Genomic DNA, 23,032 nt, shown 5'->3' on the forward strand with positions numbered 1-23,032 from the left:
TTCGCTTTTGCACCGGTGCAAAAGTTGTTGTTGTTGGGCGCGCTTAGATTAGCTGACCGCCAAGTGACGCGCTACCCTATATTCGGCGGGTATACCCTTTTCGGCGTCATTTGCACCCACTACTAAATACTGCGTGATCCGATATTCAATTTAAATAACTTTTTCGTTGTCGTTCTCATCAGAAAAATATTTTAATACACTGTTCGAACAAAAAGTTAATTATTTTATTAAATTAAAAATAATATATTTTTGATTTAATAAAAATTATTTTATTAATTGATTCGAAAGTTATTAAACATTTGTCGTCGTTGTCTGATTGGAAAAATTTATAATTTATTTTGGTTCCTATTGAAATAAATTAATAAAATAAAATGAGCCTAGAAACAAAAAATAAATCGGGTTTGGAAGAGCTGAAAAGCAAGCTCAATAGTCGGGTCAGAACCATTCGACGAGCGGCTAGAAGAAGGAAAGATTCCGATTTTAGAGGAAGAATTAAAATGCCGACCTGAAAACTTAAATGCTTAAATAAACAAGGCAAATCAATTGCAAGAGCAGATAGAAGACATAGATAGTGAAGATGAATTTGGCGACGAGTTGGAGGAACTGAGTATCGTAACCAAGGCAAAGATAATGTCGCTGTTATCTGCCTTGAAGGCAGCGAATACCAACGAAACTCCTGGATCAGCTACTGTCAAAAATTTCATCAGCCTGTTCGAAACTTTGGTTCATAAAGACGCCAGCATTCCAGGTATCGAAAAATTTAACCAGCTTATTTCATGCCTCTCTGGTGAAGCTTTAGGAACGATTAAAGCTTACCAAGTCACCGAGAGCAATTACGAAAAGGCACTGGCCAGTTTATAAAAGGTATACGATAACGAATGCCTAATCTTTATGAATAATATCTCAACATTGTTTAGTCTTCCAAAAATCTCGCATCAGTCCGCATCCTCCTTGAGAAACCCTGTCGATACTGTTTCGTCGATTTACGGTTAACTGTTATCGATAGGAAATGATAAACAAATTTCGAATGCAATGTTGATTTATTTGGTATTAAATCGAGTCGACTCAGTGACCAAACAAAAATGGGAGGAACAGCTCGATTATGAGACTTTGCCGCTTTGGTCCGATTTCGAAAAAATGTTAAATCGCCGATATCAGCACTTGTCAGCTGAAGAATCGACCAAGCCGAAGCAGGATAAATTACTGTCGAGTAAATCCCATAATCGTAGCTCATTTTCTTGTTCCTCATCCATCAGCAAGCCTCAGCAAACTTAAGCATCAATTGTCTGCGAAAGGGCCATACTGTTGAAACAGTACAAAGTTGAAACAGTGCAAAGACAAAAAGTGTCTAGCATGCGACCGCTCACACCACATTCTACTTCATAAATACACAGTGCCTGATAACAGTTTAGCGTTGCCACCCCCCCAAGAGAGTATGTCTCCTCCTTTTAACCAAGATCAGCCTTCCACGTCACATGTTATGCATGCCACATCATTGGACAGGGTGATTTCGGCTACGTCGATGGTAAGTGTCCGCACAAAAAGCGGTGATTATATTTTAGCCCGAGCACTGCTGGACTCTGGGTCCCAAACAAATTTCATAACGGAAGAACTGGCTAACCGCTTACAGATCCGTAGAGAGGAGTCGTGTATCAACTTACTTGGTATTGGAGAGTCCAATTCTCAAGTCAAGAAAACTGTGTGTACCAGTGGTGAAGTCGCGAATTAATGGTAATGAGTTCTCTTTCGATTTCTGGATATTGAAATCGATCTCCGGTTATCATCCTGATCAATCGGTAAACGTGAGTGATTGGAAGATCCCAAAGAACCGCCCATTAGCAGACCACTATTTCTACAAGTCCCACAAAATTGATATGTTAATAGGAGCAGAATCATTTTTCGAATTGCTAGCTGTTGGTCAAATTAGACAAGGTCGTGACTATCCAACTCTTCAAAAGACCCTTCTTGGTTGGGTTGTCTCGGGCAGATACAAATCATCTGTCCCGAAACAAGTTGTGAATAGTTTCAGTTGTAGTGAAGAACCGTTAGTATCGATTGACAGCACACTACAAAAGTTTTGGTCACTAGAGGAAATGACATCCCCAAAGAAAATTCTATCGCCTGAACACAAGTTATCTGAAGATCATTACAGGAAGACCACTCAGGTATTGCCATCCGGTCGGTTTGAAGTAAGGCTGCCGTTTAAATCTAATCCAAATGGGTTGGGCAACTCCTTTGAGGTTGCAAAACGGCGGTTTTTGTCGCTTGAGCGAAGGTTGTCTCGAGACCCCAACATGAAGACCATGTACATGGAATTCATGGAAGAATATCTCGCCTTAGGTCATATGTGGCCTACAGACAATAAAATCCCTTCCACTCCACATTATGTCATCCCTCATCAATGTGTGCTAAGGCTCCAGAGTACGTCTACAAACCTACGCGTCATTTTCGATGCGTCGTGCAAGACTTCGTCTCAGGTGGCCTTAAATGGCATTTTGATGGTTGGGCCGACAATTTAAGAAGAGTTGTATTCCACTCTACTCCGTTTCCGGCTGCATAGGTACGCCCTGACTGGCGATGTGAAGAAGATGTATCGACAAGTAATGGTTCATGACGCGGATAGGCAGTTTCAACTCATAGTGTGGAGAAGAGACCCCTCTGAATCCTTGAGATTATATAAGGCATTAGGAATCTCGTGGTGGCCTAGTGAAGATGTCTTCAAGTTTAAAATTGACACTTCTGTCATGGGTCTCCGAGCGACAAAACGGAACATACTATCAGTGACATTGAAGCTGTTTGACCCCCTTGGCTTATTAAGTCCCATTGTAATTAAAGGAAAGATCCTATTGCAGGAACTTTTGGCTTAATAAGCTAGATTGGGATGAGTCGATTCCGTTGCATTTGGAAACAGCAAGGAATGTGCTAAAAAGCACCCTGTCTCAAATTGATGATATACCTATCTATTCCCCGGTTCGTGCATACGGACCCGATGTCACCGGTACAGTTACATGCCTTTGCTGACGCATCCATGAGAGCTTATGGAGCTAGTGTCTATATTCGTAGCAAAACTGCCGAAGGTTTTTAAATTATCGTTGTTGACTTCAAAGTCTAAAGTAGCGCCGCTCAAGACCAAAACGCTCCCTAGGCTTGAGTTATGTGTCGCTCACCTTCTCGCAGATCTCTGCCATAGAATTAAACCCTTATTAAAAGTCCCTATCGAAACGAATTGTGTACTGGTCGGATTCTGAAGTTACTCTTCACTGGATTCGATCTCATCCATCTTCGTTGTTGACATTCGTTTCGAACAGGGTAGCGGAGATTCAAGAATGGTCAGGAGAAGCTACATGGCGGCATGTACCAACAAAGCAGAACCCAGCAGATATAGTTTCGAGAGGTTGTGACGTTTCTGAAGGACGAAGAGGAGAACTGGCCCAAAAATGCGCATTTCGAACTGGATGAGGAAGTCTTGCTTCAGGAAGCAAGGAAAACTGCGGTCGGACTGACCGCTGCGGTGCAAACTTCCGATTTGTCAGAAGTCATCGGGGGATTTTCGTCATACCTCAAGCTGCTTAGAGTGTTCGCTTATATTTTCCGCTTTATAAGAAAATGCAAAGACAAGAGTATAGTTTTCGAAAAGACTCTGAATATAATGAAGCTTTTGATTAAATTGTCGAAATAATCCAAAAACACGAGTATCAAATCGAAATAGGAAAAATTCGTAAAGGCTCCAAGGTTGGCACAAGTCTTCAACGATTGAACCCATTCATTCATGAGGATACGGGCACCTGGTGTAATTTTTCGTTGTTGCGAGTGGGGGGGCGACTAGCTAATGCTCCTATATGCTACGATGCCAAGTTTCCTTGCTGATGACGAAACGCTCCCAATTTGTGCGGAGCTACGTCCAGCATCTGCACCACTGAAACTTTCATGTTGGCCCTCGAGCACTTGTGAGCATCCTACGACAGCGTATATGGACTGTAAATGCTCAGGAACTCTGCAGTCAGACAGTTCGGTCATGTGTGCGCTGCTTCAAATGCAAGCCCCGACTGATGACACAAATTATGGGAAATTTGCCCGCAGATAGGCTCCGTGCTCTCCGCCCATTTGCTATATGTGGCGTCGATTTTTGTGGCCCTGTCTATACGACATTAAAGATTAGAGGAAAGCCACCTTATAAGTCCTACGTCGCCTTATTTGTTCGGCGGTTCACTTAGAGATTTTCTCAGACCTTAGTACTGACTCCTTTTTATTGGCTCTTCAAAGGTTCAGACAGACAATTCATTGCGACAACGCGACGAACTTCGTCGGAGCGAGTCGCCACTTCAAGGCTCTTCGCGAACGGATCAAGGAGCAGGCATTTGCGTTCACACCCCCTCGGGCTCCGCACATGGGGGGACTATGGGAGGCAGGTGTCAAAACCGCCAAGAACCTACTCCTACGAGCGGTGGGCAGCGCGCTCCTAAACGCGGAAGAGCTGGAGACAGTCCTCGTCGGGATCGAGGCCCTCATGAACTCGTCCTGGGCCTCCAAATCCGCGGCAAGTGGCACCAACAGCAGAACAACGTCGAGGAGAGACATCTGGTGATCGTGGCAGAGGACAACCTCCCACCTCAACAGTGGCTCCTGGGAAGGATCGTCGCGACGCACGCAGGAGAGTACGGTATGGTCAGGGTCGTCGACCTTAGGAGGAGCGATGGAGCAGTGTTCCGGAGAGCCATTTACAAGCTGGCGCCGCTGCCAGTGTCTTGAAGCCGTGAAGGCGTTCAACGGGGCCGGTGTTGGCTCAGTTGGGACTGATTTTGGAGTTTGTAGTAGAGTGTAAGGGCGAAGGCGGGAGCATAATAAAGCTCTCTCTCGCTCTTTTCGAATTCGCCCCGTCTTCGCCCCCCTTTCCTTAAGCTAGGCTCTAAGCATAGAATTGTTTGAAGTTAAATTATAATCGAAATTGAATTGAAACCGAACCCACCTCATCGCCTCTCGTTTTCGTCGTTTGCCAAATATTAAAAATAATTTCTTGCCACCAAGTTCTCGGTTTTTGTTTATTCTAATAAACTAATTAGAAATTCCAGATGCATTGGCAAAAGTACCCGTTTTAAAAAACTGAGTAACACACGGTTGCATCAAAAGATGGATTTGCGGTCTTAAGGCAGTAGTTTGATGGCAGACTCCATCCAATACAATATTGGAGCACAAAGACATCAAAAGCTGAGTCCCGTCAGCACAGTAATATCTTAGAAGCAAAAGCCGGTAAAAAGCGGTAATGAAATTCAGACATTATCTGCTGGGATCCCTATTTAAGTTGGTCACGGACTGCTCCGAAATTCTGGCCAGCCGTCTATATGAGGGCTAGAAGATGGATGCTGGTCTTGTTTATAAGGAGGTGAATGGCAATGACCTCCTCGTGATCCCGAAAACGATGGAAAAAAAAGTTATTGTTGACGCCCACAGTGCAGGTCATTTGGCACTACAGAAAACTGTTCACGCTGTTCAACATTCGTATTGGATTTTTCACTTAAAACAGAAGGTTTAGTAGGTGGTGAACAACTGTGTGAGATGCATAATTTTTAACAAGAAACTTGGCAAGAAATAAGGATTTTAAAGCTGTATTGATAAAGGTGATCAACCCCTTCATACGCTGCACCTTGTAAGGATGTTTCTAGGGCCGGGGTAAGCCTCAGCGGCTCAGAGTTCCCCTCCAGGAATATTTATAATTTTAAGAAACGGCCAGGGCATAGACGCATATTTTATATTTTTTATCTAGAGGCAGGAAAATGTCAGTGGAAGGTGGCAAATGCGGGTTTGTGCGTGTTCAAGGGAGAACGAAGACTTCGAGTTGACATTTTATTGTATTCTTTATATCATTATAACTAGCTACGGGTGTATGAATTTTGGCCGTAACTAAACCCTACGCCACACTCCAGAGTCGTACTCCGACTTGGCCCTTGGCCATCTCACCCGTCGGCGGCGTTCGTCCGTCGTAATCCGTGCCGTTCGCGGCGCCTTGAAGATCCTGCGTCGCTGTGATGGGCCTGGACAAGTGTCCGACGGCCATGATATATATGTCGGGGTGACCACGTGTCCTGCTGGGAACTTTTCTTCCCCGGCGAAAAATATACGTTTTGATCGCGCTTGCTGACTCCAGGTAATTGTTCTTTGCCAATTTCGGGCAGAGCCCTAGTGACCTAGTTCTGCCCAGAAATTGGCGGGCAGCGTTGCACTCATCCTCTGCTCCTCTCTCGCCTCTGTCGTAATATTTACATTTGTAGGGACTTGTGACTTCGTCACAACGTTGATCATCTTGGCCCAATGGATGCCAATGGATGGAGAAAACATTATAAGTGAATATTTGCGATGATGGATTCATTTACAAAGTTTATATGGCTCTTCCCAACAAAGACGACAAGCTGCGAGGAAACGCTGACGATTTAATCCGAAATTTTTGGCAACCCAGTGCGGGTAGTTACGGATACAGGCATCGCTTTCACGGCCAACTTGTTTTCAGAGCACATGAAGGAAAATGGAATCGAGCATGTTTGGGGCACAACCGGAGTTACCCGTGGAAATGGTAAATTAAGATGAACAATAAGCCAACGGATCGTATGCTTCAGCTTCTGGAGGAGAAGATGTACTTAAATTTTGACGAGCAACGGCAGCGTCAGAGAACAGATGCAAAGATATAGATTCAACGAGCACAAGAATCGTATAAAAAGAACTTTGACCGAAAGCTAAAACAGGGAGTCAATTATAAACTTGGAGACTTAGTGGCTATACGCCGGACACAGTTTGTAGCTGGAAGAAGTTGGCTGGGAAAAAGGGTAGTGGAACTTAGGAGGCTAACAGCAGAGACGAGAATGACAAGGGACAGGGAGAAAAGCAGTAGGGGAGTGAAAAAAGGTTAATTAGCAGGAGACGAAGGAAAAAAGAACGAAACAAAATCTGAAAAAGAAGCAAGCAGAAAAGACGGAAAACTTGCAAAATCAGAATAAATATAATAGAAATAATTTACCATTAAAATAAAAAAGTTCAGTTAATCTCATCTTAATTTATATATTTGTTGTAAATATGTTATTCGGAATGAAGTGGACTGTATTTGTAGTATATTGTAGTTCTTTTTTTAATTTTTGTTTGAAATATGTGGATATATTTATGAAAGCTTTGTGGAGTAATTTTGATGGCAGCGATTGTAGATGAGTGGAGTGGATTGTATTTGTAGTATGCATGTAAATGTAAATAAATGCTGGCGGGAACACAGTAAACGAAAAGAAATTGGGAAGTTTTCGGAATGGAACTCTCACTGTGGCTATAACATTTATTTAAACATACACTTTTTGACTTCGGCACAGACATTTTAAAGAACTGTAGAAAATGTGAAAAACGAATATTCTGAATTAGGATTTGGATGAATTATTTTCAACATTTTCAGGTGCACTATGTAATCATCTTTTTCTAACTTTAAGGTTTGTATTAAAAATAACCGTAAAATTAATTTTTTTTTCATAAATAATTTTCTGTTCATCCATATTAAAAAAATAACTTTTACGGTTTTTTTAATACAAACATTAAAGGTTGGAAAAGGTGATTATATATATATTTCGGTATTTTTCAAAATCAAACATTAGTATCAACATTTCAAAAGCATACCATCAATACTTTAAAATCAATAGTATTTTTTCGATATACGAACTCTTAATTAAAATGAAATGAAAACAAAAGCGATTATAGTTGCTAATGTTTTATTTTAGTGGTAAATGTTCATTACGTCGCATAAGCTGTAAAATTAAATTAAAATATATTTATTTTAACTGAGTAAGAAAACACAAAGCGCCACCCAGTGCTCACATCAAATAGTATATGTGTCTAATAGTCCAAGTCCTCTGAGTGCGCACCTATGATGATGGCTTTGCTGCCACCATCCATCACGGTATTTGCCGGTGCCTCACAGCTGGTGTCCTGTGTGGAACACGTCTGGCAATGGCAGTTCACCGCCTCCATGTAGTGGTACTTGCTGATGCTCTCGTCTGCTTCGGAATGACAGTTCTTAAGGATAGCCACAGCCGGCTGCCGCTTAGCATGAACACAGACCGGATGAAACGAGCGCTTGTATGGGAACTTCCAGTCTGAAATCTCGCTAGAGTCACATCGTCCCCAGCACGACCAAACACTGACATAGTCCCAGCACTCGTTCCCTTGAATATCGGTTTGCGTCACTTTGTACGTATACAAGCGACGATGGCAACCTAACGGAGCCACAGTTGGTCCGCTGTTAATAGGTTCGAGCTCCACCAACTTCGAACCTGAAACGCCGAACATGATTAGTACACCAGCGAATAGGTAAGATAAAGTGCTGCAAATATGAAAGGAGTGCCAGGGTACAGTACCAATCAAATAAATATTGTTAGATCGCCTTACACAGCTGCGTATCCGGCCATCATTATTGGAAATCGGTGTTTGGGTGTTACTTCTTTCCTGTGGTCTCTGTTTTTAACTGCGATGCCACAAACGTGCTGTCGCCTATTTATATACCTCCTTGTAAACAGTAGATTGCGTCTGCGCCTTGCACTATACCTGCAACTTTCTGTCTTGCCACCCCCAGTGAAAAAAAGTGTATGGATTTAAGCCTTAAATTTGCATATTCCTCCAATTAGTTTCATTTGGAGCGTTAATAATTTGATTTAATTTGATAATGGGGCTGCATCCTTAAAGTTGGCTGAGTACCAGTCAGGAATATTATACCTCTCATCCAACTCGACATTATGAAATAAAACAGTAATAATAGTTTCGTTTCATTATTCACGGTAGTATAATTATGACCACTCAGGTATACATATATTCATGAATGGCATCACCCGACGAGTGGATTTATCCATGTCCGCCTGTTCGTAAGAAAAACAGATCCCAGACTATAATAGCTAGCGCTACCAAATTTTATAACATTTCAATCTGTTTCAAGTAAATCAAGCTTTGTTTTAATGTTTGGCCACGCCAACCACCGCCCTCGCACATAATGAAAAACTTATAACACTTTTACATTCTTAATTCTGCAAAAATGAAAAACATAACCTGCAAGGGTATAAAAAATGTAAATATTAGTATGGAGGTTCTGTCAAATTTAGTGTAAAGTCCGATGATTTGCAAATATTAAAATTCTTTTATTTGCATCCCGCTCTCACCGCACTCAGACTATACTCAGGTGGTGTTAGCCGAGTCTCTAACTATGTTAGCGAGTTAACTTAAGTGTACTCATCAATTGTTTTGCTCTGACTTCGAACGAGAAGTATCCAAATAGTTAAGTGGTTAATAAGTTATATGGTGGCGGCATAATTTTGTAATGCTTAAATATTTTGCACACTAGTGCGCAAAATGAAACTATATAAACTATTTTTAATATATATATTTTTTTATTTTGTTACCATTGTTACAAAATTTGATATATTATTACAAAATTTTATATATATTTTTTTTTATTTACCTCTCATCGTAAATAAACAGTTTAAGTTAAACAAACAAGTTTAATAATATACAAATCCTGATTCGCAATTAAAAAAAAATAAATAAACTACAAATATTAGTAAAATAATTTTCGTGGTAACAAAGAGTATAGAACAATATGTATAGGGAGGGCATCTGGCATGCTTTGCGGGAATAATTTGCTTGTTCTATTTTTAGATTTCTTTTATTACGCACACAATGCATAGGTGTAAGTGAGTTTTGTGTGTATGTGTGCGTGAACGCGGCAACACATTTTGAGACGAAATTTCATTTTGGCTTTGCTAGGGCGATAATCAAAAGGCTTTCAAATTCATATTGGTTTTTGTGCATTACACTTTAAATCGGTCCTATGGTCGTGCCGGTTTACGCGTTGGTCGGCAATTTAGATAAGTGGATCGATACCTGACAATGACGGTTTTATAGTATCGTGTTTTTTTGTTATTAATAATATTTTATATTATTTTATTTATTACATTATTTAAAAATGTTTTGAATCTTAAAAACTTTTATTAAACAAAAATGTTTCTTCGCTATCTATTATATAAAAATAAGTCGGGATCCTACTACTCCAGAACGCACGAACTAATTTCAACGGTTTGGCATTCGTTGGAAAGGTCTCGGAATTCGTGATTTTTGCAGTAAAGAAAATTCAAGAAAAATTGCAACAGAAAAGCGGGAAAGTAATTTTTGCATAAAGCGCCATCACTGATTCATAGCATACCCATATTCTCTACTCAGTTTATTTTATGAGACAAACCGAAATTGTGTTCAATTTTGTGAAATGGTGAGGAAAAAGTAGAAAAATAAGTTATTCATTTCCTAACATTACAATTAGAATCCAGCTTTTGTCTTTAAGGTGGTAAGTTAAACTGTGTAAATTATGTGGACTTGAGGTTAAATTAACCGCTCTGCCTATATTCCAAAATGCCTAGAGCACGACGTTTGAACATCGGCCTACGCACAAGGCATGCAAGCCAGCAACAAGTTTATTCACAGAACTTAAGCCAGGAAAGACGAAATGTAGTAAGTGAAGCACGTGAGCACACGAAGATCAACTGGTATGCAGCATCTAGGCGGATTCCAACCAGCGTGGCAGGCTCTCAACAGCAGCCTCCCTCGACCTCAGGACAAATTTAAAGAATCCGGAGATCGAATGCTAGAAAAGATTCCGTATCCGAATGTGTCTCGGGAGAGGGGTCCCAACAGTTGTCTTCTCAGAGCCCCAGATCCCTACCAGGGTGTCAGGCCCGGACTACCGGCCAAAATTGGTAAGGCGGATAATCAGCCTGCCTTGAAAAAACCCCTTATGGCAATACCACCAACGAGACAGTTTCATCTTTCAAAATATATGTTCCTGAGGAATTCTTTGACAAACTATGCTCTGTCCAAATCTGACCAAAGCATGTGATTGTCAAGGAATTCGAAGCAAAGAAAGAGAAAAAAAGGACAGTCGGAATTACTCTTCCTAGGCCCGATTTGACTAATGCGCTTCCTACGTCTTCCAATTCCATCCGGGGAATTCTGGTCTTGATTAAGGACTATGGGCAGAACGTTTAATTTAACCTCATGTCCACATATTTACACAGTTCAACTTACCACCTTAAAGACAAAAGCTGGATTCCAATTGCAATGTTAGGAAATTAATAACTTATTTTTTTACTTTTTCTTCACAATTTCACAAAATTGAACACAATTTCGGTTTGTCTCATAAAATAAACTGAGTAGAGAATATGGGCATGCTATGTATCACTATCCGGGGAATTCTAGATTGGTCTTGATCAAGTACTATAGGCAGAATGGTTAATTTAACCACAAGTCCACATAATTTACACAGTTCAACTTACCACCTTAAAGACAAATGCTGGCTTCCAATTGAAATATTTGGAAACGCAAAACAAAATTGAAAACAATTTCGGTTTGTCTCATAAAATAAACTGAGTAGAGAATTATGGCATGCTATGTATCAGTGATGGCGCAAAAATGACTTTCCCGCTTTTCTGTTGTAATTTTTTCTGCATTTTCTTTACTGCTAAAATCAAGAATTTCGAGACCTTTCCAACGAATGCAAAACCGTGGAAATCTGTTCGTGCGTTCTGGAGTAGTAGGATCCCTATGGAAAACCCGACATATTTTTATATAATATATGTCGGAGATTACACTGAAATGTTAGATGTAATTACTATTTGTAAGCTTCCAAGTGTATCGAATATGGAAATAAATGAAGAGTAAAATAAGTAACAACGAGAGAATAGGAAGAGAACTTATTAAGAAAGAGCGTGGTGGGGATGAAGAGAGTATTCCCTACCGAGTGTTGCGCAATGACGAGTAGAGAAGGACGAGGAAAGTAGAGAAAGGGAAAAGTGAAAGTCAGTTCCAGCGAGACTGTCAGGGAAAGCGGACGGACTACTCAGTCATTGCGACTCACTGCGCTTGGTACAAAATTTAAGGAAACGACAATGGCCGACAACATTGACCCCCCATCCCCGACATCAGAAGTGGGATCACCACCCCTACAAGACAACCCGGATAATGGCTGGCGCACACTTCTGGAAGCGCAAAGCAAAGTGATTGCAGAACTTTTGAAAGCTGCACAGTCCACGTCGACGCCTGGCACACGTGCCGTTTCTGCAGTACTACCATCTTTCGACCCTGAAGCTGCCGACGCAGACGCAGCAGCATGGTGCAAAACGGCAAACATGATTTTATCTGAACATCCGCAAGAAGGTGCATCCTTGGTAATGACGCTCAGCAAGTCACTTCACGGTAGCGCATCGCAGTGGCTGTCGCAAATTTGCTACCCTGGGATGAGCTGGACACAATTCAAGGAATTGTTCATGGAACGCTACGAAGGCAAAGAGACGCCTGCAGCATTGTTGCTAGACATGCTGAAGGGACGCCCAAGTCCTGAAGAATGCCTCTCCGTGTACTCCAGCCGGTTGGTTACATCACTCTTGACCAAGTGGAAAGGAATGACGCACGAAGAAATTGCTGTATCGTTGGTCCTAGCTCATACATCCCAAATTGATTCCAGACTGCAGAGATTAGTGTTTACAACAAATCTAAAAACACGTGCGGAGCTACAACAACAACTGAAAGCTCATACGTTCGCAAAAAAATCTGAATACTCTGGAATGGAGCAAGGCCCGGAAAAGAAGAGGTTCAAGACGCAAACGCCGATAAAATGCCATAGTTGTGGAAAACTTGGACACAAAGCAATGGAGTGCCGCAAGAGCAAAGCAGAGGAAAGAAACGAGACGAGAACAGCCCTTAGCAACAGCAGACAAGCCGTGACATGTTATAGGTGTGGCAACATTGGTCACATTGCATCAGTGTGTACTAAGGGGACAGCAACAGCGAATATAAACATCGAGAAGAGAGTGGACATGTGTGCGGTACTTCAGCCTAAGGAAACTGCAATACAATCTGGTGAGCGGTTTCCATTTTTCTTCGATTCGGGTTCCGAATGCTCGTTGGTGAAAGAAAGCATCAGCGAGAACCTTGCCGGAAAGAGATGCCATAATCTGGTAGTGTTGAGAGGCATAGGTGACAATGTTGTCAAAAGCAATAAGCAAATTCTGTCCACCGTACAAATTTCAGGATTTAAATTTGAATTGTTGTTTCACGTAGTTGATGAAAATTGCCTTAAATATGACATGATAATTGGACAAGATATTTTTCAACGTGGTTTTGGAGTTATTTTAGAAAGTAGCAAATTCGATATTTATAGAACTCAAACTGTAAATAAATAAATCGGTTCAGAGACAATGTATCGCTTTAGTGAGAACGAGAAGCAAATAGTAAGGGAGAAAATTCAGCAAATGTTCGAAGCAAAATTAATAAGACCTAGTTGTTCTCCTTTCACTAGCCCAATGTTAATGGTTAACAAAAAAAAATAAATAAATAAAAACAAGAAAGGAAGCTAACTTCGGCACGCCGAAGTTTGTATACCCTTGCAAATATTATTTCATTACATTTTACCTATACTTATTATGTTTACAGTTTGAAAGTTACAGTTTTGCATTCCCAAACATCTACCGATAGTTTCTATGGCAGCTATATGATATGGCTGTCCGATTTTTATAAAATTTATACCAAAATTCTAGAATAATAAAATAAGCTTATATCTCAGAGTAAATGAAAATACGTTGAAAAACAACGAAGTTATAATTTTTTTCCTATTAATTTCCCGATCGTTCCTATGGCAGCTATAAGATATAGTAGTCCGATTTTCATGAAATTTTTACCAAAATTCTGAAATAATATAAAATGGCCATATCTAAAAAATGGTGCAAAAATGTTGAAAAACAGCCAAGTTATAATTTTTTTTCTAAAAATTTATCGAACATTTGTATGGCAGCTATACGATATAGTCGTCCGATCCGGCCCGTTCCGACATATATAGCAGTGAGAATATATAGAAGACTATCAGGCCTGCTCCGGTAATCGTAAAAATTTTTCGATTTCGTTTTGGGCTAAAACGAACCGTTTTCGTTTTTAGCTGCTCCGGTTTTCGGCAAATTTCTGCTATCGGATGTTTCGTTTTCTCATCGTTTCTCTCTGCTCAAGCAGCTAACTTGTGTTGTTGGTAATAAGCAAACAACGTAAAGTATTGCCTATTATATTTACAATTGCCCTTTTTCTAAGCCAGAAAAAGGCAAAAAATGGTAGAATTAAGCAAATCCAGGCACCTAAGATGCTGCCACACTTTTCACAGTTTTAATTCCGGTGGTCTCAAATAATTATTTGGTTAATTTGGACCATTTAAGTAATCACATTAAATAGCATTAATTATAAACAACCATTTTGGCGGTCCTTTAAAGTTATTAATGTATTCATTTATATTTTATAAGTATTTTTAACTGGCTGTTTCGTTCCACCAACAATATGGCAACCTTGGTGTTTAGGAGTGGGGTGGCTGGTAAATCCTCCGCAAAAGGATCAATAAAAGTTTATCCCACGAAGTAGAAAAACGCAGAAAAAAGGTCCAGAAATTCGGGGGTCGAAAAATGACATCGGCGGAGTGCCCGTAGCATACATATATTTTCGCAGTCGATTCGGTACTAAACTTAGCTTAGCCTAAGGGCCCGCTGCCGGCCGAGAAGCCCAGCTTAACGGCGAGAGAGCGGGAGAACCGTGAACTAGAGCGGCGTAGCCGTCCCTAGAAGCGAGCGACGATCGGGAACACGGAGCGTGCGATCGGTAATACCGAGGAGCGGAGAGCGGGCGAGCGTTGCTAAGCTGGGAGCGCTTAAGCTTTTGGACGCTCGGTGGCCAGAGGGGGAGCAGGGGCCTCCTGGCGTAAACATTCTCCCCCCCCCCTTGCAATCACTCGGGTTGCAATAAACCCGTACAGGACGATGGTATGGAGGGCCGTCAGAGCGCCGCGTAGATCGTTGATGCTGGAGCGACGAGGAGCGATGAAGGACGGATGAGTGCCAAGGAGAGGCGGATGATTGCCATGGAGAGGCGGGAGCTTGTCGCAAGGAGCTTGCTGAACAAGGCGGAGGCGTCGAGTGCCGTGACCAGGACGCATCACTGTGCGCTAGAAGACGTCGAACTTTCCGTAGCGGACGAACGTTGGCAGACTCGGCAATGGTAGGACTAAATACCTCGGGAACGCCTGCTCTTGCTGTCGTCGTACGGAACCCAGTAATTGGAGGAATCGGCAGAAGTGGCCAGACGATGGTATGGAGGGCCGTCAGAGCGCCGCGTAGATCGTTGATGCTGGAGCGACGAGGAGCGATGAAGGACGGATGAGTGCCAAGGAGAGGCGGATGATTGCCATGGAGAGGCGGGAGCTTGTCGCAAGGAGCTTGCTGAACAAGGCGGAGGCGTCGAGTGCCGTGACCAGGACGCATCACTGTGCGCTAGAAGACGTCGAACTTTCCGTAGCGGACGAACGTTGGCAGACTCGGCAATGGTAGGACTAAATACCTCGGGAACGCCTGCTCTTGCTGTCGTCGTACGGAACCCAGTAATTGGAGGAATCGGCAGAAGTGGTCACTCGTGTGGAGAACGAGGAAACCCTTTGGATGGGTGCAGGTCGAGGACTAGATGGAGCGGAGGGTCTTGGAACGGTAGCCGCAGGGTTGTCGCGGTGCAGCAGAGTATGATGCCGGCTGTGACACGTAAAGCAGGAATGGGCACTAGTACAGTCCCGTTGCTGGTGCCCTCGCGAAAAACAATTCAAGCAGAGTTGCTTTCTTCGGATGAAGTCTGTCCGCTCATTGACATTCATGTCTAGGAAAAGCGGACATATACGGATAGGGTGGTCCTCTCTGGAACATAGATTACACCTTCTCGGTGTTGGAGCCACCCTAGCTTCGTATGAATTGAGCCTGCGCACCGGGGGATTGGCATTTGTTGACTTTGGCGGAAGATGCCCAGAGCCGCTAGGCCTGACGTCGTCGATGGCCTCCAAAGTGCGATGGCGCTCGGTCAGAAACGCGTCCAACTCACGCCAGGTTTGAATTTCGGCCTTATTGTGAATTGATTGCTCCCACAAGGAGAGCGTAATCTTGGGAAGCTTCGAGGAGACCATATACACAAGAAGGCAGTCCCACGCCTCGACTTCAATGGAGGACATTTGTAACGCGGTCAAACAGCTTTAAATTGTGCCTTGGAGCTCTTTTAGAGCGACTCCGGATTCTTGAGGAACAGCCTGGATGTTAAAAAGAATCTTTAACTGACTGTTGACTAACAAGCGCTTATTTTCGAAGCGGTCGGAAAGGCTGCTCCATGCTGAGACGAAACCCTCGTTGGTCAGAGGGGCCTTTGAAACGATGGCATGAGCATCGCCGCTTGTCTTCGAAAGTAGGTGGAATAACCTCTCCACAGGCGTAAGTCGGGAATTATTAATGTAAATCGCCGTGAAGAGGTCCCGGAAGGTGGGCCACCGAAGATAATCGCCTGTGAAGACCTCGGTGTCCACTGGTGGCAATCGACAACCCATGGACGGGGGTGTGGGCGCAGGGGCGGAAGCCTGAATGGACTGGGAGGCGGCCTTGTCGATAATTTCCTGCAGCTGTACAAGACATCTCGAATATACGGAGTAGCACTCACTGTACTTGGATTCAAGCTCAGTGGCAGTGGCTGTACTGTCGGAGGACACGGAAAGAAGATCGGAGCAGCTTTCATAGCTTTTCTCCACCTTGTCCCACAGGGCACGGATTTGGTCCCGATGGACTCTGCACATGGCAGGGGAAAATCTCTCCGTGTCAGGAGCGCTCGGAATGTGAATGTTAGCTTCGAATTGGCTAACACGGGCTGTCGTCGAAATGAACTTTCGCAGGGCGATGTCTAGGGCGTTTTGAGCCATTTTGGAAACCGACTGAGTGAGTCTTGGCGAAGGAACGGGACCAGAATCGACGGACTTGTCGCTTTTTGCCCTTGGGTTGGCAGTGGCTTTTTGTTGTTTCCCGTAGACAAACTCAATTTGGGACTCGGCGGATCAGCGGTTGTCGACTGACCTGAGCGAAGGATGCCTGATTCGAAGTGGAAAGCAGAGTCGGGAACCAGAACGTAGACCGTACTGTCCGTGATCGTGGTGGAGTAGGAAGCAGAGATGTCTATATTGGAAAATTAATTTATTAATTATAATCCGTGATAACAAAAATTATTAATTAATTATTAATGTCGGAAATAATTAATGTGAATTATTTAAGTATTTGCACGTAATTAATACGGAGCCGGAAAGGCGGAATTAAAAATAAACCTTGGCTTTGACTTGGGAAAACCTCACTGGGCTATACCGTCGGCAAAGCAGTGCATAAGTGAGGCTCAGGAGAGAGAACAAAAACGTAACCCAAAGAACCGCGACAAAAACAACACGTCTGCTGGGCGGTTGTGCAGATTTGGAGAAATAAACACTTGCACTTGAATATTTAATCTTGGTTATTTTGTTTGTTATTGTAATTTAATTCCTGTATAGACGGGCAGCGAATATAAATACATATGTATGTATGTAGTTTGATAGGCATGCAGAATATGTATGGATGAGTTGTCTTTATTTTGGACAGTGGAAACCCGATAACCGGACTGTGGTTGTAAGGGCGTACGAAAAGTATTGGAGGCAGAAAATATATTTTGTACAGTGGAAACCCGATAACTGGACTGGAGTTGTGAGGGCGTACGAAAATATTGGAGGCCGAAAATATATTTATATATTGGCATAAGTACAGTAGAGCGTCGAGAAGTGGACTGTATTATTTGAAGTTGAAGGAATTGTGTTCAAGAAAATATCGAGGCAGCGGGAAACACACAGTGACCGAATATACATATGAGAATAAAATCTCGGGTAGGGGGCCGAATTCGGCAACACGAAATATTCACTGTAGAATTTTCACTGCCGCGGCGCTCGACTTGAAACACACGTTCACTTATTTTATTATTATAATTTTTTTTATATATTGTTCGGCTGAAGGTTGAGGATGCCAATTACCACTCTAAGTAAGTGACCAACCAACTCGCGGAGTAATGCGCGCCGATTTACATACGTATGTATGTCCGTATGTCAAGACCGTTTTATTCGTTGATGTACGGCCGAATATAGGGACGTATGTGTGTATGTACGGAGAAATGTACAACGGGCCGAAGAAGTGGAGTAAAAAGCGGCGATAATTATGCCGTTGCAGAACGAAGTGCAGGCAAATGGAAGTGGAGAAAATTGGCTTTGGAAATGATTTTTAAGTTGTCTAATTGCCGTGGTGTCGGAAATCTCGGACGAGGAGTTGACAAAAAATCGTCCGCAGGTTGAGCGAAATTTAAATTTCGAACAACTGTTGACGACCGGCAATTAGAGACGGGCGGAAACTTTTTACTTATCTTTTCTGCGGCGGCACCACCAAAGCTGCTGGGAAAAAAGGATTCCAGGACGATATCCTTATCCGGCTCGAAGGACCATGTTTAGGAGTGGGGTGGCTGGTAAATCCTCCGCTAAAGGATCAATAAAAGTTTATCCCACGAAGTAGAAAAACGCAGAAAAAAGGTCCAGAAATTCGGGGGTCGAAAAATGACATCGGCGGAGTGCCCGTAGCATACATATATTTTCGCAGTCGATTCGGTACTAAACTTAGCTTAGCCTAAGGGCCCGCTGCCGGCCGAGAAGCCCAGCTTAACGGCGAGAGAGCGGGAGAACCGTGAACTAGAGCGGCGTAGCCGTCCCTAGAAGCGAGCGACGATCGGGAACACGGAGCGTGCGATCGGTAATACCGAGGAGCGGAGAGCGGGCGAGCGTTGCTAAGCTGGGAGCGCTTAAGCTTTTGGACGCTCGGTGGCTAGAGGGGGAGCAGGGGCCTCCTGGCGTAAACACTTGGCGATAACTTTTTGGGGTGAACTTATCGACCTATCGCCAAAACGAGAAAACTGGTTGAACACGGCAAAAATTTTGTTGTCAAATCTGAGGTGGGGTCAGAAATAAATTTTTTATAAAATAATTACCTGTCAGAATGATCTTGTGGTGGTGTGGAATAAACATCAATAGACCACTGAGTAAACTATTTTTTTCCTTTTGTAAATAAGATCTGATTTCATACAAAAAAAACCATTTACTTTTCATTCCGGCCAGAAAAAGGTGCCTGTTTTTCAAATCGAAAAAATCTTTCGTTTTCGATTACCGGAGCACCAATTTCTCGTTTTCAAAAACGAAAACGAAAAAATCTTGCCGTTTTCGATTACCGGAGCAGGCCTGTATGTGCAAAGTTTCATTCAGATAGCTTTAAAACTGAGGGACTAGTTTGCGTAGAAACGGACAGACGGACAGACGGACGGACAGACGGACATGGCTAGATCGACTCGGCTGTTGATGCTGATCAAGAATATATATACTTTATAGGGTCGGAAAGGTCTCCTTCACTGCGTTGCAAACTTCTGACTGAAATTATAATACCCTGCAAGGGTATAAAAATAAAAGGATGGTAGTGAGAGATTGTGCATTGATTATAAAGAAATACACACAAATACAGTATCTGATAGATGTCCCTTGCCATTGATTTCGGATTCGATAGAAAGAACTGCGTTTGTGACCACGGAGGGTCAATATGAATCTTTAGCAGTGCAGCTTGAACTGAAGAATGCGTCTCCTATATTTATGATGTAATTGTTAAAGCATTTGGTGTTTAGCATAATTGTTTGCGATGGTTTGCATTGATGACGTGTTGGTCATGGCAGGCTCCGAAGATTAGGCTTCCCGAGGACTGAAAATGGTATTATATGTTGACTGTACCAGGGTTTTCATTTAACGTTGCCAATAGTGATGCTAAAAACATCGATGCATCGAGCATCGATGTTTTTTTTAGCGATGTTTTCCGATGATTTTCGATGTTTTTGTTGATGTCGATGTTAACCGATGCATCGATGTTTGACAAAACATCGGTCTCTGATTCCACAATATTTATTATTTATTTATTTTTAATTTTTTGTGCCTATGGATAACTACTTACAAATTGAACGACTGCTATAAAAGATTTGTTATATTTTTTTTTTGCCCTTTTTATAATTTTAAACAAAATGAAAGAGTGCTATGGAAGCATCAATATTGATATAATTTTTAATTATGTCATTTCATATCTAAAAAATAAGAAAAATATATATAATTACTACGGTAGCTTATTTTCAGTTTTTAATCACACATAAGATAATAAAAATAAGCCCTTTGTAATTTATTACAAAATTCATCGATGCATCGAACATCGATGTTATTTTTAGCGCTCTTTTCCGATGTTTTTCGATGTTTTTTTGATACCGATGTTAAGTTATACATCGATGGGCATCGACATAGATGTTTTCTGTCGAACTAGCATCACTAGTTGCCAAATGTGGGTTTCTCGAACCTACTACACAGTCTGGGCTATGAGGTGCGCGGAAATCAGAAATCAGACCCAATTCCTAGAAAATTCTTACGTTAAAAATTCGTCCTTTCAATCGGTGTAATTAGGCGTAAGACCATTTATTGAATTGGCGTCATATTTTCAAAAATTTGTGCCTCGATTTTCTCAAATCGGGAAACCGATTCTTTTACTTCAAGTACCTTTACGTGAAATTACGATTTTCAGAAATTATAACGAACGTTTTTTAGTGCTATTGCAAGTGAACCTGTAATCGTTATTTGGTTGACATGTGTATGCTCTTGTGTATATGTTTCAATAGTAATAATTAATTAATTAATGGAGATCCTTATGTTGGTGCAGTATATTGGTAGAACTATGTGTCTTGTGGAGTCCTTGAGTAGCCTTCATATGAATTGGAAACATTGGTTGGCGTACTATTATTCTAACATTTTTGACATTATTTGCTCAGATGAGAGTTCGTAGTCTATACTGACTGCAAATGTAATCATTGCGGATAATATTGAAATTAAGTGCATCATCGGTGGCCATACTTAAAATCGCATGATTTTAAAATAGAGTATGTGGATTTATTTTTGTGTCCAGAATTCACGTGACTGATTTCAGGATTTATTGATATAGTTTATAAACAACTAAAGATAACTGAAATTAAATTGAGTTACGAAGAGAGGTTTTAAAAAAAAAAATACAGAGAGGTGTGAGGTAGTGTTGTGTGCCAGTAGTGTCACTTAAATTTTGTTGGTTGATTATTAATCAAAGTTATAAATCCGTTATGTATTTGGGTTGAAAAAAAATAGACTCAGTAAGATTAATCAATGTTGTTGGAAATGACTAAGTTTAAAGATTGTTGAAAGTTGTATAATGTGTAAAGGTCTAAAGTAGTCATCTGGCTGGATACCAGGACATCAGAGGTAATGGCAAGATGCTCTTGGCAGGGTGCAACTTGCGGCGAACTGCACAGTTAGTAGTGCAATCAATGCAAGTCCTTAAGAGATGCCAATCGGACCCATCCTCTGGGCTTGATACACATGACAGAGAAAAGTATAGACAAAGAAAAGTTTAAAGTTGTGTTATGCTGAGCTGTCGGTAAAATGGTGCAAAAGGAAGAGCACTAAGATTGAAAGCAAGATCAATTTAAAATGGAAGAGCTGTTAAGAATAAGAAAGGAAAGAAAGAAAAGGATAAAGGAATGAAGATGGAAAATTAAGATGAAGAACGGCACCAAACAGAGCTGGATCCGAAGAGGACCCTTTGTCATTATAGAAAAGCTTGATGGTGGCCGATATGTTTTGAGATATTTGTCGAGTAAGCGAAATTTTAAGTAGTTGCCTGCGATGCCTGTTGAGGTAGATGCAGATGAATGCGAGAGATCGCCGACTGAGGCACTCGTAGGTACCATAAAATCAAAGCAAGAGATCTGTATTTTAAGATGGTTGAGGTGGTGCCATACACAGGGACTAAATTTGAATGATTGTGTGAAGCGTCGCTAAGGTGCGGCAAGAGTCCGGTACTGTGGTATGTGTGTGTGGTAGCCAGACGATTGAACTTGAGCGGAAGAGAGCGTGCACTCTAATTGATGTGTTAAGGAATAGCCTGCTAAGTTAATGTCTGATGGATATCCAAACTGTTGGGTTTGTGCGGAAGAGAGCATGTACTCTATGGTCGTGAAAGATTATCCCGCCAAACTAACATTTGAAGACACTGGAAGTGTAAGCGAGAGATCGCCGATTGAGGCACTCGTTGGTGGAATATAAGGCTATGAGGGTCCAGAGAGACCGTGACGCAAAAGGTGCGTGTGAGCGTTGCAAAGTGTGCAGCAAGAGCATGCCAAGAGTTTGGTACAGTGGTAACCAGACGATTGAACTTGAGCGGAAGAGAGCGTGTACTCTAAACGGTGTGTTAAGGAATATCCTGCTAAGTTAATGTCTGATGGAATGCAAAATTGATATCCAAACTGTTGGGTTTGTGCGGAAGAGAGCGTGTACTCTATGGTCGTGAAAGATTATCCCGCCAAACCAAAGTTTGAAGACACTTGCAGTGTAAGCTAATTGATATTGAAGAGTTTGTAGAGCAGTATGAGTAAAGAAGCTAAGTGATGATTATTGCGAAGTTATGGCAATGAAGGTTGAGGCCAATTTTATGTAGAACTAAGCAACACGAGGTCGTGTTATAGTCAGGAAGGCCGTGTCGGAGATTACCCTGAAATGTTAGATGTAATTACTATTTGTAAGCTTCCAAGTGTATCGAATATGGAAATAAATGAAGAGTAAAATAAGTAACAACGAGAGAATAGGAAGAGAACTTATTAAGAAAGAGCGTGGTGGGGATGAAGAGAGTATTCCCTACCGAGTGTGGCGCTATGACGAGTAGAGAAGGACGAGGAAAGTAGAGAAAGGGAAAAGTGCAAGTCAGTTCCAGCGAGACTGTCAGGGAAAGCGGACGGACTACTCAGTCATTGCGACTCACTGCGCTTGGTACAAAATTTAAGGAAACGACAATGGCCGACAACATTGACCCCCCATCCCCGTCATATATATTAAAACCAAATTATTATATGCTATGTATACACCTTTTATATATTTTCTTATATTTTTGTCTAATTACTTCACCAGAAAGGTTCGATTCTTAATAATCAAATTGCAATCTGCACGGGTATAGAAATTTCGGCGTGCCGAAGTAAGATTCCTTTACTTTATATT

At 41.9% G+C, this 23,032-nt stretch overlaps 1 protein-coding gene across 1 annotated transcript; it reads right to left on the reverse strand.

Annotated features, from left to right (window-relative positions):
• Nucleotides 1-7,730: 7,730 nt before the first annotated feature.
• Gpb5 (Glycoprotein hormone beta 5) lies at nucleotides 7,731-8,707 on the reverse strand. The gene is made up of 2 exons (XM_017180939.3): nucleotides 8,410-8,707; nucleotides 7,731-8,344 (listed from the first exon to the last, which is right to left on the reverse strand). Exons 1-2 carry the CDS (start codon nucleotides 8,430-8,432, stop codon nucleotides 7,858-7,860), a joined length of 510 nt encoding a protein of 169 aa, XP_017036428.1. The 5' UTR covers nucleotides 8,433-8,707; the 3' UTR covers nucleotides 7,731-7,857.
• Between the last annotated feature and the right edge of the window lie 14,325 nt (nucleotides 8,708-23,032).

The sequence above is a fragment of the Drosophila kikkawai genome, chromosome 2R (genome assembly GCF_030179895.1).
Source record: "Drosophila kikkawai strain 14028-0561.14 chromosome 2R, DkikHiC1v2, whole genome shotgun sequence".
Classification (NCBI taxonomy): Eukaryota; Metazoa; Arthropoda; class Insecta; order Diptera; family Drosophilidae; genus Drosophila; species Drosophila kikkawai.

Bases quoted from the DNA above. Each gene is read 5' to 3' on its own strand.
- Gpb5 (XM_017180939.3), bottom strand. From the start codon at position 8,432: ATGATGGCCGGATACGCAGCTGT. The intron at 8,345-8,409 runs GTAAGGCGATCT...TCATATTTGCAG, and splicing joins ATGGCCGGATACGCAGCTGT to CACTTTATCTTACCTATTCG.